This window comes from Pristiophorus japonicus, chromosome 15 (genome assembly GCF_044704955.1).
Source record: "Pristiophorus japonicus isolate sPriJap1 chromosome 15, sPriJap1.hap1, whole genome shotgun sequence".
Lineage (NCBI taxonomy): Eukaryota > Metazoa > Chordata > Chondrichthyes > Pristiophoridae > Pristiophorus > Pristiophorus japonicus.
In genome coordinates this window covers 38,659,264-38,685,860 of record NC_091991.1, presented here as the reverse complement: position 1 = coordinate 38,685,860, position 26,597 = coordinate 38,659,264, and the positions used below count along the sequence as shown (strand labels likewise).

General features: G+C 41.8%; 1 protein-coding gene across 10 annotated transcripts in view; it reads right to left on the bottom strand.

Annotated features, from left to right (window-relative positions):
- Nucleotides 1–26,597, bottom strand: part of ankrd26 (ankyrin repeat domain containing 26) — a 185,982-nt gene that overhangs the window by 107,233 nt on the left and 52,152 nt on the right. For 6 of the 10 annotated variants that reach the window (XM_070900319.1, XM_070900325.1, XM_070900327.1 and 3 more), the window contains 12 exons: nt 24,434–24,494; nt 24,050–24,306; nt 20,990–21,134; nt 13,882–13,952; nt 9,382–9,487; nt 7,095–7,126; nt 6,934–6,973; nt 6,780–6,824; nt 4,169–4,504; nt 3,354–3,446; nt 2,365–2,382; nt 1,825–1,901 (listed from right to left, as the gene is read on the bottom strand). In XM_070900319.1, coding sequence (XP_070756420.1) covers nt 1,825–1,901; nt 2,365–2,382; nt 3,354–3,446; nt 4,169–4,504; nt 6,780–6,824; nt 6,934–6,973; nt 7,095–7,126; nt 9,382–9,487; nt 13,882–13,952; nt 20,990–21,134; nt 24,050–24,306; nt 24,434–24,494 — 1,281 coding nt within the window. The remainder of the gene's footprint in view (nt 1–1,824; nt 1,902–2,364; nt 2,383–3,353; nt 3,447–4,168; nt 4,505–6,779; nt 6,825–6,933; nt 6,974–7,094; nt 7,127–9,381; nt 9,488–13,881; nt 13,953–20,989; nt 21,135–24,049; nt 24,307–24,433; nt 24,495–26,597) is intronic. The other 4 variants (XM_070900323.1, XM_070900328.1, XM_070900320.1 and 1 more) reach the window with 3 other exon arrangements.

Genomic DNA, 26,597 nt, shown 5'->3' with positions numbered 1-26,597 from the left:
AGATTTATGTACACTTTTGGAAGTGGCTTAGTGAGTTGCAGTGAATGGTGAGACATAACGACAGTCCCCGCAATGCTGATGAGCGTGTGAAAGGATTGGCTTGGGCATTGTCGGGATGCTTTATGGTGTTGGTGTGGGGTGGTGCCAACTTGGCAAATCATGTGGCAGCCAGATTGTTCAGCGTCAAATGAAGTAAATCTGGCCATAGTGAGGCCATCCTTGGCCTCCCAGGCAGCAATGTGGTTGGGTGCTGATGCCCTGTGTACTGTCCAGCATCAGTTGATTGCAGAGAAGGTTGGCGATATTATTGGTACTGCTGGTGTGCCTGCTGCTGCTGATCGTGGTGGGATTCTGAGGGCCAAGGTGAGAGAGTTTGAAGGGCACCCATGCTGATGGAATAGATGGCAGGTGAAGTAGAGATGACAGAAGCGATGTCTATGGTGGGAGAGGTGAGGTCAGACTGGATGGATGCTGGGTAAAGACTTGCAGCATTCTGAATCTGTAGTGGAAATGCAGTTGAGAGAAGCTAGTGGTTAAGGGAACATTTCTCAATCAGCTGGGAGCTTTGAATTGACATTTGAAGCTGTCAACTCATCAGCTGATTCAATGGCCACTGACCTCCCACCTCAGCTTCACAGACAAGGTCTAGGGACAGCGGGAAACCAGTAGGCAACCTGTCAAACCCAAAAATCTGGAGAAAAAACATTGATGAGTGGCTGTAAACAAGCCACTAATGATTTTAAACGCCTCCGCCGCCACTGCGTGTTAGGTCTGCTCAGCGCTGGCAGACCCAACATTTGGTAAAGGCGCGAGGCAGAACCCGGAAAAAAAACACTTTCCCACCCGATCCTCTGCTGATCACGCCCGCTGACCTCCCACAAAATCCAGCCGTCAAATACTGTATGACAAAGTATATACATTGGGATGGGTGGTATATGGAATATAAATCATTTCTGTTACAGCTTACATCATTCATTCACATCCATAGCAGTTATAAGTTACAATGCTAGTGCCGCATGGTGCTATATTTTATGATGTATAGATACAAATCTTTAAAAAAAAAGCTACGAGTGACTTTTCATAAGGCATGTGGTCTTCTTCATTAAAGGGTTGAAAATTATATTCCGCTATCAAGTATCTTCCATATATTTAATGAATAGAAAAACCATACCAACTCCTAGGAAGTGTAATGCAAGTAAGCAGAAACCCCAAGTGGATGCTGCATCAAATGTAGAATCTAGCAATTATTGTAAAGATGGCTTGTAACTTGAAAGGTGAACAGAATAGTGATAGAAAAAAAAAAGGCCCCTTTACAGGTATTGCAGCTGTTTGGCAAAAGTAGGTGTTGAATTTAAATATTGTCTTGCCAATATTTCTCTCGAAACTTGATCATCACAGTAAGAATTAACTCTACAGAGATCCTTAATTTCCTAAATGTTTAAAATGGAACTAATAACAATAAATTGTTGAAGGTTCAATGTATGCTTGTGCATTTTTTTTTTTAACTGTATGGAAAGTTTTAGAATAGGTTAAAAACAAATGTGCTCTTTCTGGAATTAAAATACTGCACCTAGACATAGTCAATACTGTAATCATAAACTTTTGATACAGGGGTAGTTGGTATTTTAATTACTGGATGAGCTAAATGAAACAACTGTGCCATTCAATTCCTATTTGAACATATGTAGTAATGTTTCTATCCCTTTAAAAAAAATAAAGGTACTCTATTTTCATTAAAAAATTGGATTTTAATAAAATACAATTAAAGTTGTACAAATAGAAAACCAATATATTTATTATCATATTCAGACATGAATAACTCACCCTCTCCTTTCCCAAGTTACATTTCTTTTCCTTTTCATTATCTTCATCCTCGGATAGAGGCATTTTCAGTTCACACACTGCAGACACATTTACAAAATTTTGCATCAATAGCTTTAAAAGTACATTTAAAAAAAAATCAGAAGTGTGCAATTGTTCGTAGTAGAGATTGCAACTATTTGTGATTGAAGTAGACACAACCGAGAAGACAACCTTTTCGGCAAATTAGAAGTTCCACCATTTTTGTGGAGCCATTACAGACAAGTATTATGCATTCTATAGCTAGATTACCAACTTCTTGTCAGTTATATTGGTTAAGTGGCAATTTAGCTGAATAAATATAAACATTATTACAGGCATATCACAACTGGTAGATATTTGTTGGTGCCAGCAATAAATTTGTATTTCACAAAATGGCACTGGGCCAATACTTAGCTGGCAGCTATTAAAATCCACCAAAAAAATTATTAGCTTTTCCTTTGTATAAATACTGTGTCTACAAGAGCAGGTCAGAGGCTGGGCATTCTGCGGTGAGTGACTCACTTCCTGACTCTTCACCACCTGCAAGACACAAGTCAGGAGTATGATGAAATACTCTCCACTTGTCTGGATGAGTGCAGCTCTCAAGAAGCTCGACACCCTCCAGAACAAAGCAGTCCGCTTGATCGGCACCCCATCAATCACCTTAAACATTCATTCTCGCCACCACTACTGCACAGTGGCTGCAGTTTGTACTATCTACAAAATGCAATTTAGCAACGCACCCAAGATTCTTCGATACCATGTCCCAAACCCACAACCTTTACCACTTAGAAGGACAAGGGAAGCAGACACATAGAAACACCACCTCCTCCAAGTTCCCCTCCAAGCCACACACCATCCTGACTTGGACATTTATCACCGTTCCTTAACTTGGCAGTGTGAGCGCTGTGCATTCTCTGAACACGAGTCTAAGTGCTGTGTGTTCTCCGAACTTGGCAGTGTGAGCGTTGTGTGTGCTCTGAAATCAGTAGTATTAGCGCTGTGTGTGCTCTGAACATACGGCTATGAGTGCTGTGTGTTCTCTGAACTTGACGGTGTGAGCCTGGTGCATTCTCCGAACCTGGCAGTGAGTATTGTGTGTGCTCTGAAATCAGCAGTGAGCGTGTTTGTGTGTGCTCTGAAATCAGTAGTATTAGCGCTGTGCGTGCTCTGAACTTGCGACTGAGAGTACTGTGCGTTCTCTGAACTCAATAGTGTTAATGTTGTGCGTGCTCCTAACCCGGGAGTGAGAGTGCAGTCTGTTCTCAGAGCAGTAGTGTTAATACTGTGCCTTTTCTGAACTTTGTAACCTGACAATGACTGGACCAAATTACACATTGCAGAGAACTTGAATTACTCTCAGCAGACAGGATCAAATTACACATTTCAGACAAACTTTTGGGTGTGTTTTGTCCTCCAAGAGGACCAAATCAGAAATCTGTTCCAACCCACTCGTGTTGCAAATAGATAGTCAAGAAAAGATGACCCATTATCATTTGTTTTCTTTTTACCTTGGTGGACGGCATTTTGAACTTTTAGATCCTCATGTTCTGCAGATTCTCTTTTCCCCAAGTGAATGTCATTCTCTGAATTCGAATCAGTTTCTGATTTGAAAGAATATGACAAGTCCAATAAATGGTACAGTATTGCTTCAGTTTGAATTTGACAATATACTAGTTATTCAAAATCAAAATTTGTGGCCTGTGAATACTTTGGGTTAGATACAAGATTATTTTTATTACTCAAAGGGCCATTTATTAGGAAAAAAACATTATCCCTGGTGATTAACAAAGTAAAACCAGTTTTAAAACCATTGTATGGTGTGATATTTCTCTGGATCAAAGAAATGCCACATCAGAAAGTACTATCGATGCACTAATATTTGAGACACAATTATGCAATATCCTATTTGGAACCAAATTATTAATTATAGTTGGCTTCACAGTACATAAATTTGAACTATGTTAGAGATTTAGTTATGTTTTTTTATTCTGTTCTGTATTTTAATGATTTCTAAAATGGAGCTGTAGTGCTGCTTTAAGTGTCACTATATATTGTATGAAGTAATTACCAAGCTCTTTTTAAACTTCACAAGTGTAGTACAGTATCTCTGGAATCCATTCAAAAGTTTTCCTCAGTTCAGTAATACACAAAGATTTGTGACCTCTTACTTTCTCCTTGTGTGATAACCTTTTACTGAAATAAATTAACTGTTCATGAAGCAACAGGGAATATATATTATATATATTATATCTTTGCATGAGGGAATATTAACTAGAGTCTACAGCTCAGTAAAAATAAGACAAAAAAACTCCATTATACATACCATTTTCATTTTCCAGTTTGACTGATGCAGAATTTTTGAGCTGAGCTTCAGGAGCAACTTGATATTGTCCTGAAGGATGTGAAACCAACCTAGTTTTCAATGAATTAGGTGAACCTTGAGACGGTGATGTTTTGTGGACACATGTGGTCTCTTCAGAGTCTGATTTTGGTTTGTTTATTATGGTCTTGGTATTGGGCATCTCTTTTTTTGGTGACTGAACTGTCTGGAATGTAGATTTGCCACCTTTCCTAATTAGGTTTACTTGTGGCATAGAATTAAACACATTGGGCGATACCTTTTTACCAGAAGCACTGATAGAGTCCAAGTCTGAGGCATCTATAAAATATAAAATCCATATTTTATTGCCAAAATATTATGAGCGTAGGAACAAATTCTGCCAAAGTTATAAACTCAAGTTCCACTCCAGGATTTGAGCGCGTAATGTTGGTTGACATTCTAGTGCAGTACCGTGGGAGCGCGCCATTGTTATGATATGCCACCTGCGGCTTCATCTTTTCAGTTCAGGTGAACTTTTCAAAGAAAAACAGGGAGGGTTCTTCTGGTATCCTGAAGAACATTCCTCCCTCAATTACTATCACTAAAGATTAACGTAGGAACAGGAGTAGACTTTTCAGCCTCTCATGCCTGTTCCACCATTCAATTAGATCATGGCTGATCTGTATCTTAACTCCATTTATCTGCCTTGGTTCCATATCCCTTAATACCTTTACCAAAAAAAATTATCAATCTCAGTTTTGAAATTTTCAACTGACCTAGCCTCAGCAGCTTTTTGGGGGAAAGAGAGTTCCAGATTTCCACTACCCCGTCTGTGAAGAAGTGCTTCCTGTCATCACCCTGAATGGCTTAGCTCTAATTTTAAGATTATGCCTCCTTGTTCTGGACTCTCCAACCAGAGGAAATCGTTTCACTCTATCTACTCTGAAATCTTTTGATCATCTGAAACACCTCAGTTAGATTACCCCTTAATCTTCTATACTCAAGCAAATACAAGCCTAGTCTATCCAACTGGCCATTCATGTCACTGTTCAATGGTAATATGTGCAAAATGGCTGCCACATTTGCTTACATAAGTCAATAAATTTCAAAATGGTTTATTGTATGTGAAACAGTTTGAATGTTTTGGAGAGATGTGATAAGGTGTTCTATAAATGGTTATCTTTCTCCATCAGACGCAAAAGTGCTATTAATTTCAATTTGAAATTAGTGTGGATTTCTTGCCATTTAATCAATTATAATAATTTCTCATTTTCCCCACAAGAAAAAATAATATAGAACTTCATCTATTGGGATCTTGTATTGTAAATTTAGATATGTGCTGTGAAGTATTTTCTATCCATAAATGGTACAAAAATCACGTGCATTGTACACTCACATTTTCAATTATGTATGACTGGCAGGCAAGGTTTGCACTGAGAGGTGTTAAGTTGGAAAATAGGTACACAAAATAGAAACCCATCATGTTTTCTGTGTCCTCCTAGACTACTTTCTAGAATGGTTGAACATGGAACACAATCAGTTTATATGTAGCAGCATGCTTTTCGGATTGTGCTCCCTGCCTCCTTCACTTGTTTCAGATCATACCAGTTATGGCTCTAGTTCAGCAATTCAGATCTTGACAGGCACATCTCCAGATTCTAAAAGGCAGGCAATAATCACAAATACATCTCCAAATGCTTTCAGCTCCCCAAAATGAAGGGCTAGCTCAAGAGAATTTATTGAATGTACTGCAGCCCACGGATGCTTAACAAATTCCACCCCTCTCTACAGGATAACTGTTGGATTTTAATAACATTCACGTAATCCACACTGGATTCCTTTATAAAATAAACATTTTCCTTATGTGCAATATGTATTCTGCCATGTTCTATTTACAGATCTCCACCATAAGCAAAAAATAGTGAAATGTCATTAACTGACAAAATTATGCTGAAATCAAGCACCTGGTTCATAGGAAATCTCCAGTGTTAGTATGTAGTGAAGTTATCAAAATAATATGGAAATAGTGTACATATCATCATGATTATAGTGCTATTAATCTACCAGGTTTATGTCAATGTGAAGTCGTTTCAATGAACATATAAGAGAATGCAGCCTTCTATCATGTGAATGTACTGAAACCAAGTGCGAGACCACCATTAAAAAGCAGCTTCACTTCCCCCAAGGTTCACTTTGGGTGTGATACAACTTTAGCCTGGTGCAATGCCATTTTTTTAAAAAAGCACACAGGTGGTTCACTGGACTTCTTGGGAACATTTTAAAATTAGTATGGAAACTTTTTTAATTTTAGGAGGCGATAATATTGTCTGTTCTCAGAATATAAAGTATTAGCTGCCTCTTTGGATGCATCCAAAACACATGTAGTTTTCCTATCTTGCTATCTCCTCAGTGTGATCCATAGCAAGGTATAGTCAGCAACATAATTCAGATCTGTTGAGTATTTGTACAATAACAGCCAAATGTTTCTCTAAAGGAAGGTCTTCCACATACAGACACTAATTATTTCAATCTGTTTATTTTTTTCTTTTCAATAACCTACATATTAATAATGATATTGAACCATGAATGTGCCATTAAGATCTATGACAATTACCTTCTATATCACCTGCATCAGTTATGCCAAGCTCTGCAATTAAATCTGGAACAGAAAAAGTAGAGTAGCTTTGACTGGAAGGAAAAAAATACAACTAATAAAATTACTTTCACTTTTTTCTTAAAAATAACTCAATGATGATCATGAGTTATACCTGACTTCTGCTTATCTTCTGCAAATTTTGGTAATGGTGGCTGGAAAGAAGCAGAATCATGAGTAAAAAAATGTACATGATTAGACAATGATGTTTTAATTTTCAAACCATACAAGTGTATTGTTTTTACAAAAGTCATGTAAAGCAGAAATTTGCATTACCTGTGCTACAGTATTCAGTTCCAATGATTCTACTGGGAATAATAATGAATTGCACGATTAACACTATTGTATCTGACACAAAAAACCTAATTGCTTAGTTTATTGGATTGTACAAGTATTTTAGTTGATCACAAACATGTAGACTAATGCTAACATGTACCATTTCTCAAGAAATACCTGTTCCCCCAGGCAAACATTTCCTAACTGTAACACAGATGCAAGTAAATGCCAAATATTACATAGAAGTTATAGCACAAAAATAGGCCATTCAACACAACTGATCTAGGTCGGTTTACACGAACCTCCTCCCACTCTACGTCATCTAACCCTAACAGCATATCTACAGAATCAAGTTTAAATAAGATCATACGTGATATACCAAAAAAAACAGAACCTGCAAGTGCTAGTGATATGCATGATTCTTCTGACTGATTTTCCATCATGTACCACAGCTAGTTAATGATCAAGAGAAATTAAAAGATTTTTGGTGTCATTCTGTTCAAAAATTATTGCCCCAATCAAGTAGAAAGAATGATGTCCGTGCTTAGACTACATTCCTTGGGTCTTGTTGATTAGTTATCTTATTGTTTCTTGATTCCCACAAGAAAGAAGGGATGTAAAACATGTCTGAGGAAAGGACAAGTTTTCAACATTACACTTCTGCAACAAAAAAAAAATCTGATCGGAATCCTCAAAACATACCAGCTAGCAAGATTAGAATTGGTTTAGTCCATAGCTTTTCTTCGAAAAATATGTACAATAAATTTCAAAAAGATATCTACAGGTTTGAACTCTCCGGTGCCGGAACAGAGAATTTTCCGAACCACAGGAGGTCATGCTTACCGGTACCCGTCGACAGCACCCGGGCTCGTGTGTGTGTGTGTGCGCACACGCGCATGCTGGCAGCTCCCTCAGCCAACTGCCAAACACACTCACTAGCGTAGTCGGGCTCCCAAAAAACAGGCGTAACTCTTCAAATATGCCAAAATATGGCTCTGGGGAAAGTTGAGCCCTATAGCTGATGGGTTTATCTTTGCACCCTTTTTTCAACAAAGGTGTAACATTTGCAACTCCCATTTCTAAGGGGGATTAGAAGATTATGGCCAGTACCTCCACAATTTCTTCTTACCCATATTTTAATCTATACTTTTATTTCAATGTTGATTCTGAGTGTGGGAAAGGGAAGACGACAGAGGAGACACTTAGAGGGGAGCAGGGTAAGCCAACGGCCAGTTATTAGCAAAAACTCAAAAGTACTCTATAAAGATATTGGATATAATTTGTTGGAATACAGGACTAAAGTTACAAATTAACTATTAAGCAGATTAAGGCTATAAAAACAACTGTTTCATTCTTAGCTTTTGGTTGTTCACTTTAAAAATCAAGTCAACAGCCAAGAAACTGCTCCAAAGTCACCCACAACTATGCCATTAGTGCGACAAGTTTACATAAGTAAAATATGTTAAATGTGGACATGGGGATTTTGTTGACACAAAAAATGTGACAACAGGAAGTCAAGTAACGCAGGCAGGAAATGTGCATAGTTGTAATATTTTTAATAAATTATATAGATAGCTGGATTGGTGGTTCGATTGTCAGATAAATATGTCATAGGTTATTCCACTTAAGAAACCCAAGCACCTAATCTGGACTGACGTTTTATTGTAATGCTGAGAGTTTTACAATTCTGAAGGTACCATCTTTTGGTTGACAGTTTAAAATAAGGTCCTGTTCAGGTAAAAGTAAATGATCTTATGGCACAATGCGAAGAAGAACTGGGAGTTATCTTGATATTCTGGCCAATTGTCCTCCTCCAACTATTTTCTTCATCAACAAATTAACTGGTCACTCATTTTATTTGTTATTTTTTGTGGAACTTTGCAGTGTGCAAACTGGCTGCTGTATTTGCCAATATAACAGTGATTTGGGACTTACTGAGGATGTTAAGGTGCTGTATCAATGCATTTTTTCTTTTGTACTCATCAGCTAAAAATTCTGCTAACTGTTTAAGAATCATGATTGTCCTGCATGTTGATAATTATATTTTCATTAGCTCTTAAGCATAATCAGCTATATCTTGTTCATCTCATTTCTGGAGAACAATATAATCATAATACATCTCAGATTCTGTGGTATCTTCATCTATAGAATAAATTGATGCTTCCTATTATGCATCCTCTAGATTATTGAGTGTAGCACAGTAACATTTTTAGAATGTTATCCATTTTTGAGAAAAGCAGACTGCATTAACCTCATAATTTACAAAATAAGAAATGCAATTGATTACCGTCATTCTGATTCTCCATAATGTGGTCCATTTTTGCTTGGTCCTTGACAGAAGATGATGAAACAAATGAAGCAGCGGATTTCTTCTGTGGGCTTTCTGTGGCAGACTAAAATAATAACCATTCACCTTGATATCATTTTGCAATGCATAAAATTTAAAAGAATTCCATTTCATTGGATCAACCTCCAGGCACCATGGTGATACAGCCCCAATGTGCTGTGCCATGGTAGGTAACAAGTTTGTATCCACAGTGCCCCATAAACTGTGAAGCTCTGCACTGATTGAGAAGCTATCCCATAAGGAGAAAGGGAAAATTGAAGGACCAGTCAACCAGGATCATAATTGTAAATATCCTCATGTAGAGACAACATTGACAAAGGGTTAGGAACAGATCTTTAGCCCATTCTCCAGGTTGATTGTACCACATTGTGATTCTCCTGAAGCTCTGGAGCAGTGACAGAAGGCAAACTAATAAAATGTAGTGAATGTACTGAAAACTACATTTCCCAATATTTTCAAACTGGTGTATTTTATTAAAAATGTAAACACTCAAGAACCAGAGAATGACAAATCACAAAACATCACTATTCTCTCACGGTAGTAACAGTCAACTTTGTTGTAATCTTCTGAACATAAAGCAAATTTCCCAAATTTTGATTGGTGAAAAGTGTTACAATAGTTCTTGGGGGATAAAATTCCTCAACAAAAAAAAAATGAAACATTTTGTTTTTCTCCATAACAATGACCTAACAAAATTGCAATTGAGCAATCGAGTATGTGTTCTTGCAATTATGTTAGTCAATCCTTAAGGAGACAAACTGGCTGTCATTTTGGCTGATGCACCAAATTGGAGCCAATAACTTTTAATCTCACCATTTCAGCCCATCATGGGCATGGCTTTCCTCAATCCTTGTGTCCCCCCCCCCCCCCCCCCCCCCCAATTAGGCTATGTTTAATCTCTTCCTCAAGTATTTGCAACCCTCATCGCTAACCCAATCAATCAGTGCTCTTCAGCCTACCTTCTCTCGTCAACATCCCTGGCTTGAATCCCCTTTGAATGATCTACGATGACTCCGTGCTCTTGCAGTCAGTTCAATCGATGTTTCCTTAAAAACAGCAAAACCAACTGTCCCATCTTCTATGGTTACTGACCTTTCTGCCCAGTGTGCTTGTTAAGAGCTAACCCACACACCATCGTTCCTGTCCCAGTTTCATGCTCCCACACAATGGCTGCAATCACGCCAACCATGGTGAGACTGGGACAGCCGGGGTAGGAGGTGGGTGGCGAAGCCACTCCTTGCACCAGACCGCACTGCACGAAGAATCTTCTGTTGATGGGGCTTGTTAAGCCCGCCCTGCGAGGTTCCCAGCAAATTAAAAGGAAGTGGGTCTGATGGCAACATTTGATGACGTGTCATCATCCTGTTTCCTTAAAGGGACCATGGCCACATTGATTTTGACAGTTGTCCTGTCAGTGTTCTGCAGCACAAAAGTGCATGGCTGCACCCAGGCTATCAGTGGGCGGAAGAGAACTCCCCAGGACATGAACGCAGCCTGTTGCACATTGCACAGGAGGGCACAAGCAGGGACGTCATCAGGAGGAGATGGCTACAATGGGACAAACCTTTCAACGATCTCAGTAGATCATGAAATGTTACTGCAAAGCCACACCCAACCTCATCCTGCTGTGTCACTCATCCCTACCCTACTCCTGCACATCCTTACATCAACTTACCTTGCACCTCCACCCATCCCTCTCTCCCATCTACATTACCACATCCCCATCTCTCACTCACCCTCATCCTTGTCCAATCAACAATACACAAGAGTAGGTAGGCACTTGGGAGCCAATGTTCATATAGAGTTTCTGCTAATGTGTTCTCAAACATTGAAATATTTATTTTGAACACTTTGCGTTCTTGGACAGATGTGTGTGAACCTTTGGAAGTGGCTTAGTGAGTTGTAGTGAATAGTGAAACACAAGGGTGCCCTCCAAAATGGTGCCGAGTGTGAAAGAAACAGCTTGGTTATTGCAGGAATGCCTTATGGTGCTGGTTTGGGGTGATATCAACCTGCCGCAAAACGTGGCAGCCAGGGTGTAAAGCATCAAGTGAAATAAATGTGGCCATGGTGAGGCCATCCCTGGCAGCAATATAGTCGGATGCTGATGCCCTGAAGCACTAGGTGATTGCAGAGAAGTTTAGTGTTGTTGGTGGTGATGCTGGTGTGTTTAGTTTTATTGGTGTTGGGGCTGATCGCGGTGGGATTCTGAGGATCAAGGTGAGATTTTCTCAAGGGCATTGATGCTGCTGGAATAGATGGCAGCTGAAGTTGAGAAGACAGAAGCAATCAGTCAATGGTGAGAGAGGTTGCTCCAAGAGGTGACAGTGGATAGAGAGTTCACTGCAGACACTTCCAAACTGCATACAGCTCAAAAGTGTCTTCCAAATCCTGAAGGTTTCAGCCTCTGAGATTGGAAAGTGAATAGGTGTGAAATGGCAGCTTTTATACCACTTCTGCAGCTGTCAACTAGTGAAAGCAAAGGAGAGTCATTGAGAACCCGACACACTTAGCTGACGTGAAGCCTGAGCGATGGGAAGTTGCTGAAAAACTTGGCAAAATGGTATGTACCTGGTAACATTCTTTTAAAATACTTTTAAACTACCTCTTAATGATCTTAATTGGCTGGCCAGTCACTGTTGAGGGAGTAAAGATGGGGGTCGCAAGTGCAAATTTGAGGCATAACTAGTTTAACAGTCAGTCATTGGATATGGCTTAGCCACATCAAGCTCTACCAGAGCTCACATGCTTCTGCCAAAATTGTTCACTAATCTAGAATGATTCTGGGTATCAAAGATAATTCCAGGCTTCTTTACTCCTAGTGATCACGTATGTTAAGCTCTCTCGTGTGTGCTCTCCACCCTCACCTCTAACAATCTCTAACGATACAATCTATGCACCTGCCTTTGCTGCTTTCCCCTTCCCTTTGTCCACTAAACCAATCTCCTCCCTTGCAAGCCCTGCATTCCCACCTCTCTAAATGTCCCTCTATGTCCTCTTCAAGCTCTGTAAGACCTCCCTGCTGCTCCTTGGACCCATTCCTATTAAACTCCTGACTATCCAACTTTTCTTTCTAGCTGCCAGGCTAGCTGATATTGTAAATGGTTCCCTCTCCAGACGCTGATGCTCTCCCTTTCAAAAATATTATTCTCGTTTAAATAAAAATCCTCCTTTAATTTCTCGGCCCTCGTCAACTACTTCCTGTAATGGATCCATTGGTAAGGATCGCGGCCTGCATGTCACCGTGGAGCAATCGGAGGATGTTGACGAACTTCTGAGGGCATCCGAAACGGAGGAGGATGCTCCATAGACCCTCGCGTTTGACAGTGTCAAAGGTCTTTGTAAGGTATTCTACATGTTTCTCCTTGTTGGTATAATTTGCAGACATGCACATCAAGCTCTACCCTTCTATGACCTCTTTCGATCCCTCGATTATTAACTTTATACTGTTAGACTGCTTCTTTAACATCCAATCTTCGATGAATCTTAATTTCCTTCAGATAAACATTAAGACCAAAACCATTGTATTTACTCCCTTGCCATCGACTCCAGCCCCCTCTCTGACCACTGACCCAGGTTCAGAACTTCACTGTTCTGTTCAGCCCCGAGCTGACTTTCTGACACCATATTGCCTCCATCACAAAGACCACCTATATCACCTGCTCCTGTCCTTACCGTAGCCCATTTGCTGCTAAAAGACTCATACTATGCCTTTGTCACCTCAAGACCCAATTACAACAATGCTCCCTGGTTTCGACATTTCAAACTCCAGCTTGTCCAAAATTCTACTGCTTATATCCCACCTTTGTCCTCATCGACCTAAATTGACTCCCAGTCCCAACTCCTGAAATTTTAAATTATTGTCCTGGACTTCAAATCCTTCTATGATCTTTTCCTTATCCATCTCAGTTACATGCTCCAACCCCAAGATCCCAAACAATCGGTTCCTCTGATTCAAGCTTCTTATGTATCCCCACCTCCCTTTGTCTCACAGGTGGCAGCCCTGGCTTTTGCCACATCGTTCCACTCTCTGGATTTCCATTCCTAAACCCTTTGCTTCTCGCTCCCTATGTTGTCCTTAAGACCTTCCTTAGAACTCACTTCTTTACCAAACTTTTAGTCACAATCTCCTAATCTCTTCATTTTTGGTTTGGCACCTTTTTTTTTCCAAGTTTTTGTGAAACACCTTGGGATGTTTTCTATGATAAAGATGTACCATAAATGTAAATTGCTATTATTGTTTCAGCTTTCTTCAGTTTTGTTATTAAAAGAATAATCTCATTACCGTAGCTTGGACTATTTTTTCAAATTTTAGGAATTCCAAGATAATATTTGAAATGGTGATAATATAACATTTTATAAAGTATTACCACAATCAACTTGGATGAGTTAAATGAGATGTCTTGTCTTAAAACATACAAGAAAAAGTGTAAAGCATACCTCAGAATCCCAAGGAGATTCTAGATCCTCTTCAGCTTCCACCTCCTCCAAGCCCAATTCTAACAGCAGGTCTACATTATAAGGAATTAAAAATTATCCCAATAAATAAAGTAATAGAATGAATTGCAAATGTTAATTGACCTCGTTATAACAGTGTTTCATTCCATAAAACAGAGGAACTCAAAGCCAGGATATGATTTGTTGTTAAAAAAACACATCTGTTATTTCATTAGGATTTAGCAAACAAGAACTGGCACGAATATTGATCTTTTTTCCTCCAATTTTTCTGGAGATTTCAATTTGATGGAGCTTTGCAATGCGATTGGAATGCTCCCTGGTTGACAGCACATTATTCAGGCATTGATTTGGTTGCTGAGTCTGACTTTAACGCAGGACATGAACGTAATTAATATGTGTATCCACCAATTTCTTATTTGCTCAAATTATGAGGCAGTGCTACCATCCTGAACTTCTTGTATCACGAAGGATATTCATACATCTTTGGATCATATGGCCAGGAATTTCCTGAAACGAGGCCACTGACAATCTGTAATTAGAGGCGGTAGAGAGCAGGGGAGCTGGACTGCGGTCGGACAACCCGGGAGAACGGGCTGGAGGGTGGAGGGATGTCGAAAGGTCGGCATCGGAGGAGGCCGAGATCGGAGAGCCTGGGGGGGTGGGAAGGTAGGGGCGAAGTCAGAAGGCCTGGATCTGGAAGGGGTGGGGGGGGGGCGGAAGGGAGGAGAGAGAGTAGCTGAAGGCCAGGATCGGTGGGGGGTGGGATAGGTTTGGTGGGGGGTTCGGGTAGGTTCGGAAGACTGGAATCGGAGGCGGATCAGAGATCGGGGGGGCGGTGTCAGAAAGCTGGGATCGGAATGGAGAGGTGGTTGGATGACTCGGAGAATGGGTTGGAGATCAGGGGCGGCGGAGATCGGTGGCCGGAGGGGAGGGGTCTGGGGAATGTCCAATTGCGGGGGGTTGGCGATGCAAGAATGCTGGATCCAGCAGATAAGTAGAATGGCACTTACCTCCTGAAACCAGCAGTCCTCGCCTTTGTTTAGCTGCCTCATTATAATATTTAAAATGCCTATCCACCTCCTGGGAGTGGGTTGGCCGCCTGCACCCCTGACCCGCCTCATTAAAACCAGGAGTGGGTGGATTTCTAACAATTTAACCTCCCACCGACCCAAACCAGACGTTTTTTTGGGGTTAAAATTACCCCTATAAAAGCTGGTGTAAAACAAGTGAAAATCAGCATAAACAAAAAAATTGGAGTCTCAAGAAAAGAACTAAAGTTTCAACATATTCCTTCTAAAAATCCCCCTTAATGCATGATTTTAAAGTTTGAAGCCCCCCCCCCCCCCCCCCCCAGCGTTGACCCCTGTGGACGCAGGCAGTGAGGCAGCCATCACCGACCGTCTCCACATCTCCCTCCAGAACGTTCGGTCGTATGCCAACAAGGCCCATCCCATCCCTGATGATGGCATCGATATCATGGCCTTGATGGAAACCTGGTTGAGGGATAATGACACCTTACCTTTAAATGAAGCCTCCCCGCCTGGCTATACCTTCCATTACTTGCCCTGCTCAGACCACTGTGGTGGCGATGTGGCTCTCATCAGCAAATCACACCTTCGTCTGTCCTACTCCTTCGGCACTTTCTCCTCCTTTGAGCACCTCACCCTTTTCTACCCCTCTCACTTCTCATTTAAAATTCTTGTTCTCTATCGCCCATCCATATATCAATGTTATTACTGATATTTCTTCACCACTTTCCTCCCTCTGCACCGAACGACTTCTCATCCTCAGTGATTTCAACCTCCATCTCAATTCATCATGCTCTTTCTCCTCTGAGTTCACTAGCCTCCTATCCTCCCTTAATCTCTCCCTCCATGTAAACTCCCCAATCCATCTTCACGGCCGCCGCTTCGACCTTGCCATCTCTCGTGGCCTCGTTACTCCCACCGTGTTAATTGCAGATAAGGCCATCTCTGATTACTTGCTCGTATCACTCATCCCCTTCCACTGTCGCACCCTCCCCCCAACCCTACCTCCTCCTTTGTCTGCCCCTGGAAAAAACTCTCTCTCGACTCTCTTACAACTGCATTATGAACTCCCAACTGTCCAGCCTTAGGCCCTCCATTCACCATGACATTTCTGCAGCTACCGATCTTCTCAATCACACCTTCACCACACCTTAGATGCCCCAGTCCCTGTTAAAACAATTACTCTCTCTCTCCCCTGGCCGTTCCCCCTGGTATATCCCTGATCTTCGCTCAAGGGATGTCGATTTGATGGCGGACAACTGGTTTAGCCATTTACTGACAGATCTGGCTGAATCATATAAAGCACTATAGGGTCCTGCTCTCGTCTGCCAAAATTGCTCACTATTCCAGAATCATTCTGGAATGCAAAGATAAACTCCGGCTTCTAATCTCCATTGCTAACCGTCTTTCCATACCCCTCTCTGCAGTCTCCACCCTCACATCTGACAATAAGTGTGAGGAGATCATGAACTTCTTTGTCTCTATGATCGAGACTATCCGTTCGGCTGCCTCTGCCTTTCCTTCCTCTAGCCTACCGGGCCAAACGTCCATGACACCCACTTCCTGCTCCCTTGACCCTATTCCCATCAAACTGCTGACCACACAACTTCCTTTTCTGGCTCCCATGTTAGCTGACATTGTTAACAATTCTCTCTCCTCAGGTACTGTCCCCCTCTCCCTTAAATCTGTGGTCATCACCCCTCTCCTCAAAAAAAAAAACCCTCGATCCCTCTGTCCTTGCAAACTACCGCCCCCATCTCCAACCTTCCTTTCCTCTCCAAAGTCTTTGAACATGTTGTCACTTCCTAAATCCGTGCCCATCATTCCCGCAATTCCATGTTTGAATCCCTCCAATCTGGTTTCTGCGCCTGCCACAGTACCAAAACAGCTCTCAAGGTCAAAAATGACATCCTTTGTGACTGTGACAAAGGCAGATGATCCCTCCTTGTCCTTCTTGATTTGTCTACAGCCTTTCACATGGTTGACCACTCTATCCTTCTCCAATGCCTGACCACCATTATCCAGCTGGGTGGGAATGCACTTGCCTGGTTCCATTCTTATCGATCTAATCGTAGCCAGAGGTTGACCTGCAACGGCTTCTCTTCTCATACTCGCATCGTTACCTCTGGTGTTCTCCAAGGATCTATCCTTGGCCCCTTCCTATTTTTCATCTATATGTTGCCCCTTGGCGACCTCATCCGAAAATACAGTGGCAATTTCCACATGTATGCTGATGACACCCAGCTCTATTTCACTACCACTTCTCTCGACTCCTCCACAGTCTTTAAATTGTCAGACTGCTTATCTGACATCCAGTTCTGAATGAGCAGAAATTTTCTCCAATTGAATATCGGGAAGACTGAAGCCATTGTTTTCGGTCCCTGCCACAAACTCCATCCCTCTCTCCACTCCTGTCTGAGTCTGAACCAGGCTGTTCGCAACCTTGGAGTTATATTTGACCCTGAAAAGAGCTTTCGACCACATACTCGCTGCAAAATTACGACTGCCTATTTCCACCTCCATAACAATGCCCATCTCTGCCCTTGCCTCAGCTCATCTGCTGCTGAAGCCCTCATCTATGCCTTTGTTACCTCTAGACTTGACTATTCCAACAAACTCCTGGTTGGCCTCCCACATTCTACCTTACGTAAGCTAGAGGTGATCCAAAACTCAGCTGCCCATGTCCTAACTTGCACCGTCCCGCTCACCCATCATCATCATCATCATAGGCAGTCCCTCGGAATCGAGGAAGACTTGCTTCCACTCCTGAAGTGAGTTCTTTGGTGGCTGAACAGTGCAATACGAGAACCACAGACTCTGTCACAGATGGGACAGATAGTCGCTGAGGGAAGGGGTGGGTGGGACTGGTTTGCCGCACGTTCTTTCCGCTGCCTACGCTTGATTTCTGCATGCTCTCGGCGTTGAGACTCGAGGTGCTCAGCGCCCTCTCGGATGCACTTCCTCTACTTAGGGCGGTCTTAAGCCAGGGACTCCCAGGTATCAGTGGGGATGTCGCACTTTATCAGGGAGGCTTTGGGGTTATCTTTGTAGCGTTTCCGTTGCCCACCTTTGGCTCGTTTGCCGTGGGCGAGTCCAGAGTAGAGCACTTGCTTTGGGAGTCTCGTGTCTGGCATGCGAACTATGTGGCCTGCCCAGCGGAGCTGATTGAGTGTGGTCAGTGCTTCAATGCTGGGGATGTCAGCCTGGATGAGGACGCTGATATTGGTGCGCCTGTCCTCCCAGGAGATTTGTAGGATCTTGCGGAGACATTATATTTCTCCAGCGACTTGAGGTGTTTGCTGTACATATCTTTGAGCCATACAGGAGGGCAGGTATTATTACAACCCTGTAGACCATGAGCTTGGAAGCAGTTTTGAGGGCCTGGTCGTCAAACACTCTTTTCCTCAGGCAGCCGAAGGCTGCACTGGCGCACTGGAGGCGGTGTTGGATCTCATCGTCTATGCCTGCTCTTGTTGATACGAGGCTCTCGAGATAAGGGAAGTGGTCCACGGTGTCCAGGGCCGCGCCGTGGATCTTGATGACTGGGGGGGGCAGTGCTGTACCGGGACATGGTGCGACTGTCACAGGCCAGCGTCGACATAGGTCAAGAGCTGCTCAAGGCCATGACTACAAAAGCCACAAACATCGCAGCTCCATCAGAGCGGCAGTCGGAGGAAAGGTTGCGTATGAGTGCTGCGATGGAGCGAACCGCCGACGCCGTCGGAGCCATGCAGTAATTGACGGGATCGGGACATGGTGCGGAACACCCCTGGTGCCACAGTAGTTAGGTTGACTGCACCCGAGGACGGGGAGCTGACATCATCTTCCAGCCCTGAAGCCTCGCTTTCCACATCGCGAGCTTCTCCCGACGTCCCATTTATTGCGCCTGCAATGCCTGACCCCCAACGACAGCAACAGCACTTGGGGTGCGGAGCTGCACGGCGGCTTGGTATCAACATGGGGAGGTCCATGCCCGGGGCACTGGGAAAGGGAAGGGCGGGAGTAAAAAAGCGGGGGGGTGGGGGGGGGGGGGGGGGATAGTCCCAAGGGTGGTGTAGCACGCAGGTGTGGATGGGGCAGAGGTAAAATAGGAAAGTAATGGGTCTTTTTGTTGTAATTGAAGTTCGCTTTGTAAAAGCTTATTAAAGTTGTAAAAGTTTTGTTAAATTTGTTATTAAAGTTGTTACAGTTGTTTGATAGTTACAAGTTTTAAAATCATTGTATATTTTTTACATTTTTACATAAACGTTTGAATTGAATTTAAACACTTTTGTATGGTGTGAAACTTTTGGCGTAACAGTCATCAGGGTCCCAAAGCGCAGCTCTCTACATTCAAGCAAAGTGTTCATTTATGAGCTGCTGATGTAACAATTTTGCAGTGGTATACACTCCGTGTGCCCTCCGCTGTGATGTATGGTGGGGGTGGGGGGGGGGGGGGGGGGGTGGTGCCATGGGTTGATCTGCAAGCTCATCATCCTCCTACTCCTTATTGTCCTCTTCTTCCTCCTCCGTCTCCTGCACTCTCTCCTCAGGTGGTCCCGCAGTCCACTGTGGCAATTCCTGTCTCTGCATGATTGCAAAAATATGCAACATGCAGCACACCACTGGGAACAGAGCAACCTGCTCAGGGTGGTATTGCAGCCTGTCTCCAGAGTGGTCCAAGCATTGAAAGCGCTGCTTCAGCACTCCAATTGTCTTTTCAATTATATTACGTGTGGCTGTATGGCTCTAATTGTATTGTTGCTTGGCTTCTGTGTGAGGGTTCAGCGGGGGGGGGATTGGGTCAAGAGCCAGGTGAAGAGGCCGTACCCTTTGTCCCCCAGCATCTAGCATCAGACTTCAACAGGTCAGACACAGTGCTCTCACGCAAAATGTGCGCATCATGAATGTTCCTGGAAAATTGGCATTCACTGCCATTACACGCTGTGTATGGTCGCATATGAGCTGCACGTTGAGGGAGTGAAATCCTTTACGGTTTTGGTACAACTCCACCTCCTGTAATGGTGCTCTCAGGGTACAGTCAATAGCACCTTGCACCTTGGGGAAGCTGGCAATGCGTGCAAATCCCACTCTGTGCCTCCCTTATAAATTCCATCCGGAGTGCATACAGTGCTTCAGTTACCTGTCGAATGCACCGATGAGCAGCGTACTGAGAAACAGAGCACATGGCCCCAGCTGATGAATGAAAAGAGCCACATGCCTAAAAGGAAAATGCCGCAGTCACCTTCATCTCGACAGAGAGTGCAGTAATGTGGTGGTACTGGGCTGCAGGTCTGCCTTAATGAGCTGACAAATCTCACTGATCACCTCTTTTCGCAAGCGCAGCCTTCAAACGCACTGTTGATCGGTCAGGTCCAAGTATGTACGCTTCTCTCTGAAAATCCTTCTCCTCCTCCTCCTCCACCTCATCAGTCTGCGACCTCTATTACCCTTATAAACTGCTCAATAAACTTTCTTGCATCTGGTTCCTCGATTAGACAGGTTGTCAGCAATACAGGCTGAGATAATACAGGCCCCATTCTTTTTAAATCTCCACAATATTTTTCGATGAACCAAATATACCTAAAATGCCTTCTAAATAAAAGTTACTCAGTAACAATAAAAATAACTTTCCCACTGTAAATTGCACTGTAAACTCACTGTTCACCTCAGAAATAGAGGTGCTGCTTTAGCTGACAGTTTCCAATTTCCAAAATGGTGGATCCATGCACTCCGCCCATTCCTGCCCAATTAATATCGCATAAAACCACCTTTTCCAGGATGGTATGCAGCTCCAGTGGTATGTCGGCAGTATGCGATGAAAATCGGACTTTTTGGGCGGTATGCGGACGGTCCTGCATGGCGGACGGTGTGCATACCACTCGGCGGTATGTCGATGATAAATCGCATTTTTGGGCGGCATGTGGACGGTAGGGGACGGTATGTCGACCAATTTCAGCCCCCTTGTCTTTACCATTTGTAAAAAAAAGGGTTTACTTGAAGAATGGAAGATAAAACAATAAGGAAGCAAGCAATAAATCCGAACTAACTAAGATGTAAAACAAAATATGCATCATAGTTACCTCTTCTATTTTTTTGGTGCGAAGTTTCTTGCACCTGAGCAGTATATGTGGAAGCTGCGTCAAGATTAACAGGTTGCACTGCTGCAACTCTGGAGTTTGTTGAACATATTTCTAAAGGCCACGTCTCTTCTTCCGAGGATTTGACCTGTACAAGATAAAAGATTTCATACAAATTATTGACAATCCGATTGTATAATACCAAACACAAACTTTCATATACTGAAAAGTTACAGATTACAGAAAACAGTTAACTTTGCCCTCATGATTTAAATCAATTATAGTAAAAAGGTTTCAGGAAATACATGTTCAAATTCCAGAAAAATACTTATTTGTTTTATAATTTGTTCACATCAAGAAATTGTTATGTATGTAAACCATCCAAAAAGTTTAAGAAAGTACAATTTAATCAAGTTAGAGAAAAGAAATGCCACAATATTCCTTAAAAAAAACTAAGACAGCAGGGTAGATTTTCAACTTGCCACCCAAGCATAAAACTGGCATTGCTGATCGGCTACCCATTATAGAAAACAAGCAAGCCCCAGGTGGGCAGAGGAAATGCTTCAAGGACACCCTCAAAGCCTCCTTGAAAAAGTGTAACATCCCCACGACACCTGGGAATCCCTGGCTCAAGACCACTCAAAGAGGAGGAAAAGCATCCGGGAAGGCGCCGAACATCTGGAGTCTCTTCGCTGGGAGCAAGCTGAAGCCAAGCGTAGACAGCGGAAGGAGGGCATGGCAATCCAAGCACCCCACCCACCATCTGCCCCACCTGTGACAAAGACTAGGTCTTGCATTGGACTCATCAGTCACCTAAGAACTCATTTTTAATGTGGAAGCAAGTCATCCTCGACTGCCGAAGATAGAAAACAACCAGTTTTCAGTTCCATTGAAATCAATGGAAATGAAAATTGAAATTTTTTATAATGGATGACCAATCCGCAATGCCAATTTTACGCCCAGGCAAGTTGAAAATCTACTCTATTATCTCTTTTGCAATGGTGGTAGTTGTCAATTTCATCACCTTTTTTAAATCAACTAACAATATGTTTTTACTCTGGTCTTCTGGTTCAACCAATAAACAGAATACTGAAATTTTAAAATCAAAATTAACCAAGTGATTTAAAGGGTACATGAATGAAGAACATCCCACCTACAGATTAGCTAACCATAGTAAAACCCAAACCCAACCACTGGGAAACTACAATAAAACAATATTTTATCAGTGGATTAGAACAGGTTGGTAATTATGCAATTATATTTTTAAAAAAAATCTAATTTAGCATAAACAAAGAGGGTTGTTTCTCGACTTGTCATAGAAAAAAACTGGAGCAGCTTTACGATTTATTAGCGCACTAATTCAAGCACTGTACATTTACGTTCTGATCAGCCGCATCGATTATCATTTCCGCATCCCTTTTTCGGTCCAGCTCCATTATATAAGATTTAGACTTATGGAGAATTTTCATCATGTCAATATTGGTAGCCCAAGGACTCAACTCAACACACGTTCTTCTTCAATCATTTTATCAACAGTACTACTGTGATTTAGTGAAGTATGTGGTAATTTAGTATCCTTTACAAAACAATTGTGATGGTGTTGATTTTCAGTTCCTTCATCTGTAACATTGCCATAGAAAATGTACAACTCAGATTCATCTTTAGGATCCATCAGTTGGCTTGGACATTGGCCAGATATTGTCTCTAACTGTTTTTGTGTCTCTGTTGCCGATCATTTTTGAAGATTTCTTTATTTTTTTTTAAAGTCTGACATCACCATCAAAGTCTTTATTTTCCCTCCAATCAATTCTAAAATGTTCATTATCTGGTTTCACATTGTAGTCTTCATGGAGATGTTTTTTGCTTTCATCACTTTTTGCACAAAACTCTTCAGGTTTAACAGTTCGGGGTATCTTTTGAATTTCTTGAACAAAATCAACTCTGATTTGTGCATCAGAGAAATTCTGCTGATATTTCACTACTGTTCCTTTGTCAGAATTACTGCTTATTTGGTTGGAATCCCAGGGACCATCATCATTTTCAGCCAAGTTTTCCCACTTCAATAAAGAATTTTTAGCATGGGTATCAGTAAGGCCCTCTTCATTTCCTCTGCTATTTCTTTACCTTTTGTTTTCAAAACTTGAAATGTACTTTGATTCTCACTCTTCAACAGTTGCACATCTGCACTTACTTTTAATTGAGAACGTGCATTAACAATTTGTGCTTTATTTCGTTGCATTTCAGAACTCCATGATATAGAATCAGACTCAGCTGAAAAGCTTCCTCTTTCATTATGATGCTTTTTATTTGTCGTGGCAGTACAATTGTTGAAATTACCATCATCATTTTCTCTATGGTCAACAGATAATTTAACACTTTTATCATATCTCATGTCATGACAATCATTTTCTTTAAAAGTCTTTACTACATTTATCTTTTTGAATAAAATAGACCTTTCTTCTGGACAATGGTAATTCACAATTAAACATTCTTGTTTTTCATTAGAAACATGATTTTCATTTTTGGGTGTGTATGTCACCACCATTTTATCACCAGGGCCCGAGTTAAGAAAACCTGTATTTTGATTGCTTGTTTGAGACGGAATGGGTTTTTTCATTCGTTTTTCACACTTTCTTTCTTCTAGATCATCCTTGATTGCTAAGTCTTCAATTTGTTTAGGTTTACTTGTAAACTCTGTATTTTTTATTTCCTTTTTATTCCCTCCATCTTCTTCAATTATGTTGCAATGAGTACCTTTCAGTTTCATGTTTATGTGGTCTTCTTCTGAATTAACTTCATCTCTGTGTCCTTCTTCACTTTTCCCCTCTTAGTCATCCTCCTCCTCCTCCTCACTGCTTTCTTCCACATCATCTTTCTCCTCACCTGAAACACATTCAGTTCCTTGCTCCTCTTTCCCTGTATTATCCCAGCTATCGATTACCTTTCGTTTCAGTTGAGTTTTTGGATTAATATTCATCAATTTCCCACACAGATCTTCATTGCATCACATAAGAAATAAAAACAATTAAAAAAGGAACACACAATCTAGAAATAATAATTTACCTGCTTGTAGCCTTTAAATGGGGTAGAATTTGACTGAGGTTTTATAAAGGAGCTGGGTGAAGGGACAGCTGCTTGAGGAGAAGGGAGTAAAGGTGTCTTGGCCTGGGGTGAAGGATGGGTTAGCGAGCGGCTTTTCTCATTAATTTCTTCTTCATCTCGACTATCTTCTTCTGACTCTTCCGCACTATCGATATCTGATTCAACAGGATTCAAAATGTCCATGTGCTGGACTTTGCCAGAGTTAGCCTTTTCGTTTACTAAAGCAAAACAGAGAAATCCTTTGTTTATAAGCAGTGAAACAACAGGTCATTAACTACACATAAAGTAAACCAGTACTCAAACCAACACTCAAATTTATTTTCAACTATTTTCTCAACAACTTACCATTTTCTTTTCCTTGCTGGGAAGTATTTATCAACTTAGTCAAACTAGGCTTCTGTGATATCTGTAAAAAGACAGTGCTCATTAGCTAGTCTAAAAAGTTAGTAATTTAAACTTAAATTTAAATTGCTCACACACCACTGTGAAAAGGTTGGGAATAACTCAATGAATTTTCTTTAACTCATTTTTGCTTCCTTCATCATTGTCATAAATAAACATAACATTTATTACAGTATACTTAAGAACGACACCATTTTCAAAGAAAGACTTGGATTTATATAGTGCCTTTCACGACCACCGAACGTCTCAAAGCGCTTTACAACCAATGAAGTGCATTTGGAGTGTAGTCACTGTTGCAAAGATGAAGGGTTACTAGTGAATATATCAAAATCATAAAAGATTTTTATTAAAGGAAGAACTTGCATTTATACTGTGGCTCTCACATCCTCAGGATACCTGAAAATATTTGCCAGTCAATGAAGTACTTTTTAAAATGTAGCCAATGTTATGTAAGCAAATGGAGCGGCTAATTTTCCCACAGACAGCAATGGGATAGATGACCAGATAATTTGTTTCAGTAGTGTTGGTGAAGGGATAAATGTTAGTCAGGACACCAAGACAACTTCTCTGCTCACCTTCGAATAATGCCACAGGAGTTTTTAGGTCCACCTGAGCAGGCAGATGAGGCCTCACTTTAACAACTCATTCAAAAGATGGTAGCTTTGAGGGTGCAGCAGTACCTCAGAACCGCACTGAAATGATATCTGAGATAATGTGGTCAATTCACTGGAGTGGGGCTTGAATCAATTACCTTCTGACTCAGATGAGTGCTACTTCTGAGTCAAAGCTGATACTTTATTACTACTTTCAGTAGACATGGATCAGAAATTTGTCTTGTTTCCAAAGACTGCAGGGCAGATTTTCCTGTGCTTGCGCCTGAACAAACTGGATCATGTGGGTGCAACGAATAGAACAATGTCGGCAGGGGATCACACCTACCAAATTTCTTTAATGTATTGGCATTCAGGCACTGGAACAGGAAAATCTGCTTGTAATATTTTTATATTTATGTAAAAATATAAAAATATTTAGTTGGCTAGCTGGTTACCATTTTAAATTGAAACAGAATGGCCGATTTTAAGTTCTGGCAGAAGCAGACAGCAATCCAACAATGAAGATTTTACTTGCCAGGCCTCATTTGAACGCTGTCAATCAGCTGCTTGATTCTTTCTGGCAGAAAGATTGGGTGGGTCGGGGACCCCCGTCCAGCATCAGGAGAAGGCTGCCAGCAGCAAGTCTTGGCCCCACTAAAGAACGTGTTTTTTACATAAACTTACCCAAGGTGAACTTGCAAGCTTCCAGACAGCTTTACCAGGCAGGAAAGTAGTGCTCCACTCAGGAGCGGCTTAAAATGCTATTGGTGTCCCACGTATATCAGAGCTCCGTGAATTACATTTATTAATGAGGCTTCTCATCTGCTGCCAAACTCTGCGGTGATAAAAGTGCAAATTGGAGAGGAAGGGAGCAAGATAGAGCCGCCCTAGTTTCATTGTTTTCTTCCCTCTGATTGGGGAGTTAAAATATCACTAAGATTGTAGACTAATTGATAGATTGATTGCCATGATTAGCAAATAACTCCATTGTCATACTTTAAGGAAAGGTTTCATCAGACTGTCCTGAAGTCTGCTATTATACCGTTATTGATTTCTCATAATATTGTAGTGTTGCCAAATTAAGTTAATTTAAGGGATAAGTCATGGCAGGAGCCCAGACCCGTGTCATGCTCCTCCTGTGCTATGTGAGGAATCAGGGATGCTTCCAGTGTCCCTGACTACTATGTGTGCAGGAAGTATATCCAGCTGCAGCTCCTGATAGACCGCATTGCGGCACTGGAGCTGCGCATGGATTCACTCTGGAGCATCCGTGATGCTGAGGATGTCGTGAATAGCACGTTTAGTGAGTTGGTCGCACCACAGGTAAAGGTTACACAGGCAGATAGGGAATGGGTGACCATCAGGCAGAGCAGTGGAAGAAAGGTAGTAGTGCAGGGGTCCCCTGTGGTCACCTCCATCCAAAATAGATATACTGTTTTGGGTACTGTTGGAGGAGATGGCCCATCAGGGGAAGGCAGTAGCAACCAAGTTCATGGAACCATGGGTGGCTCTGC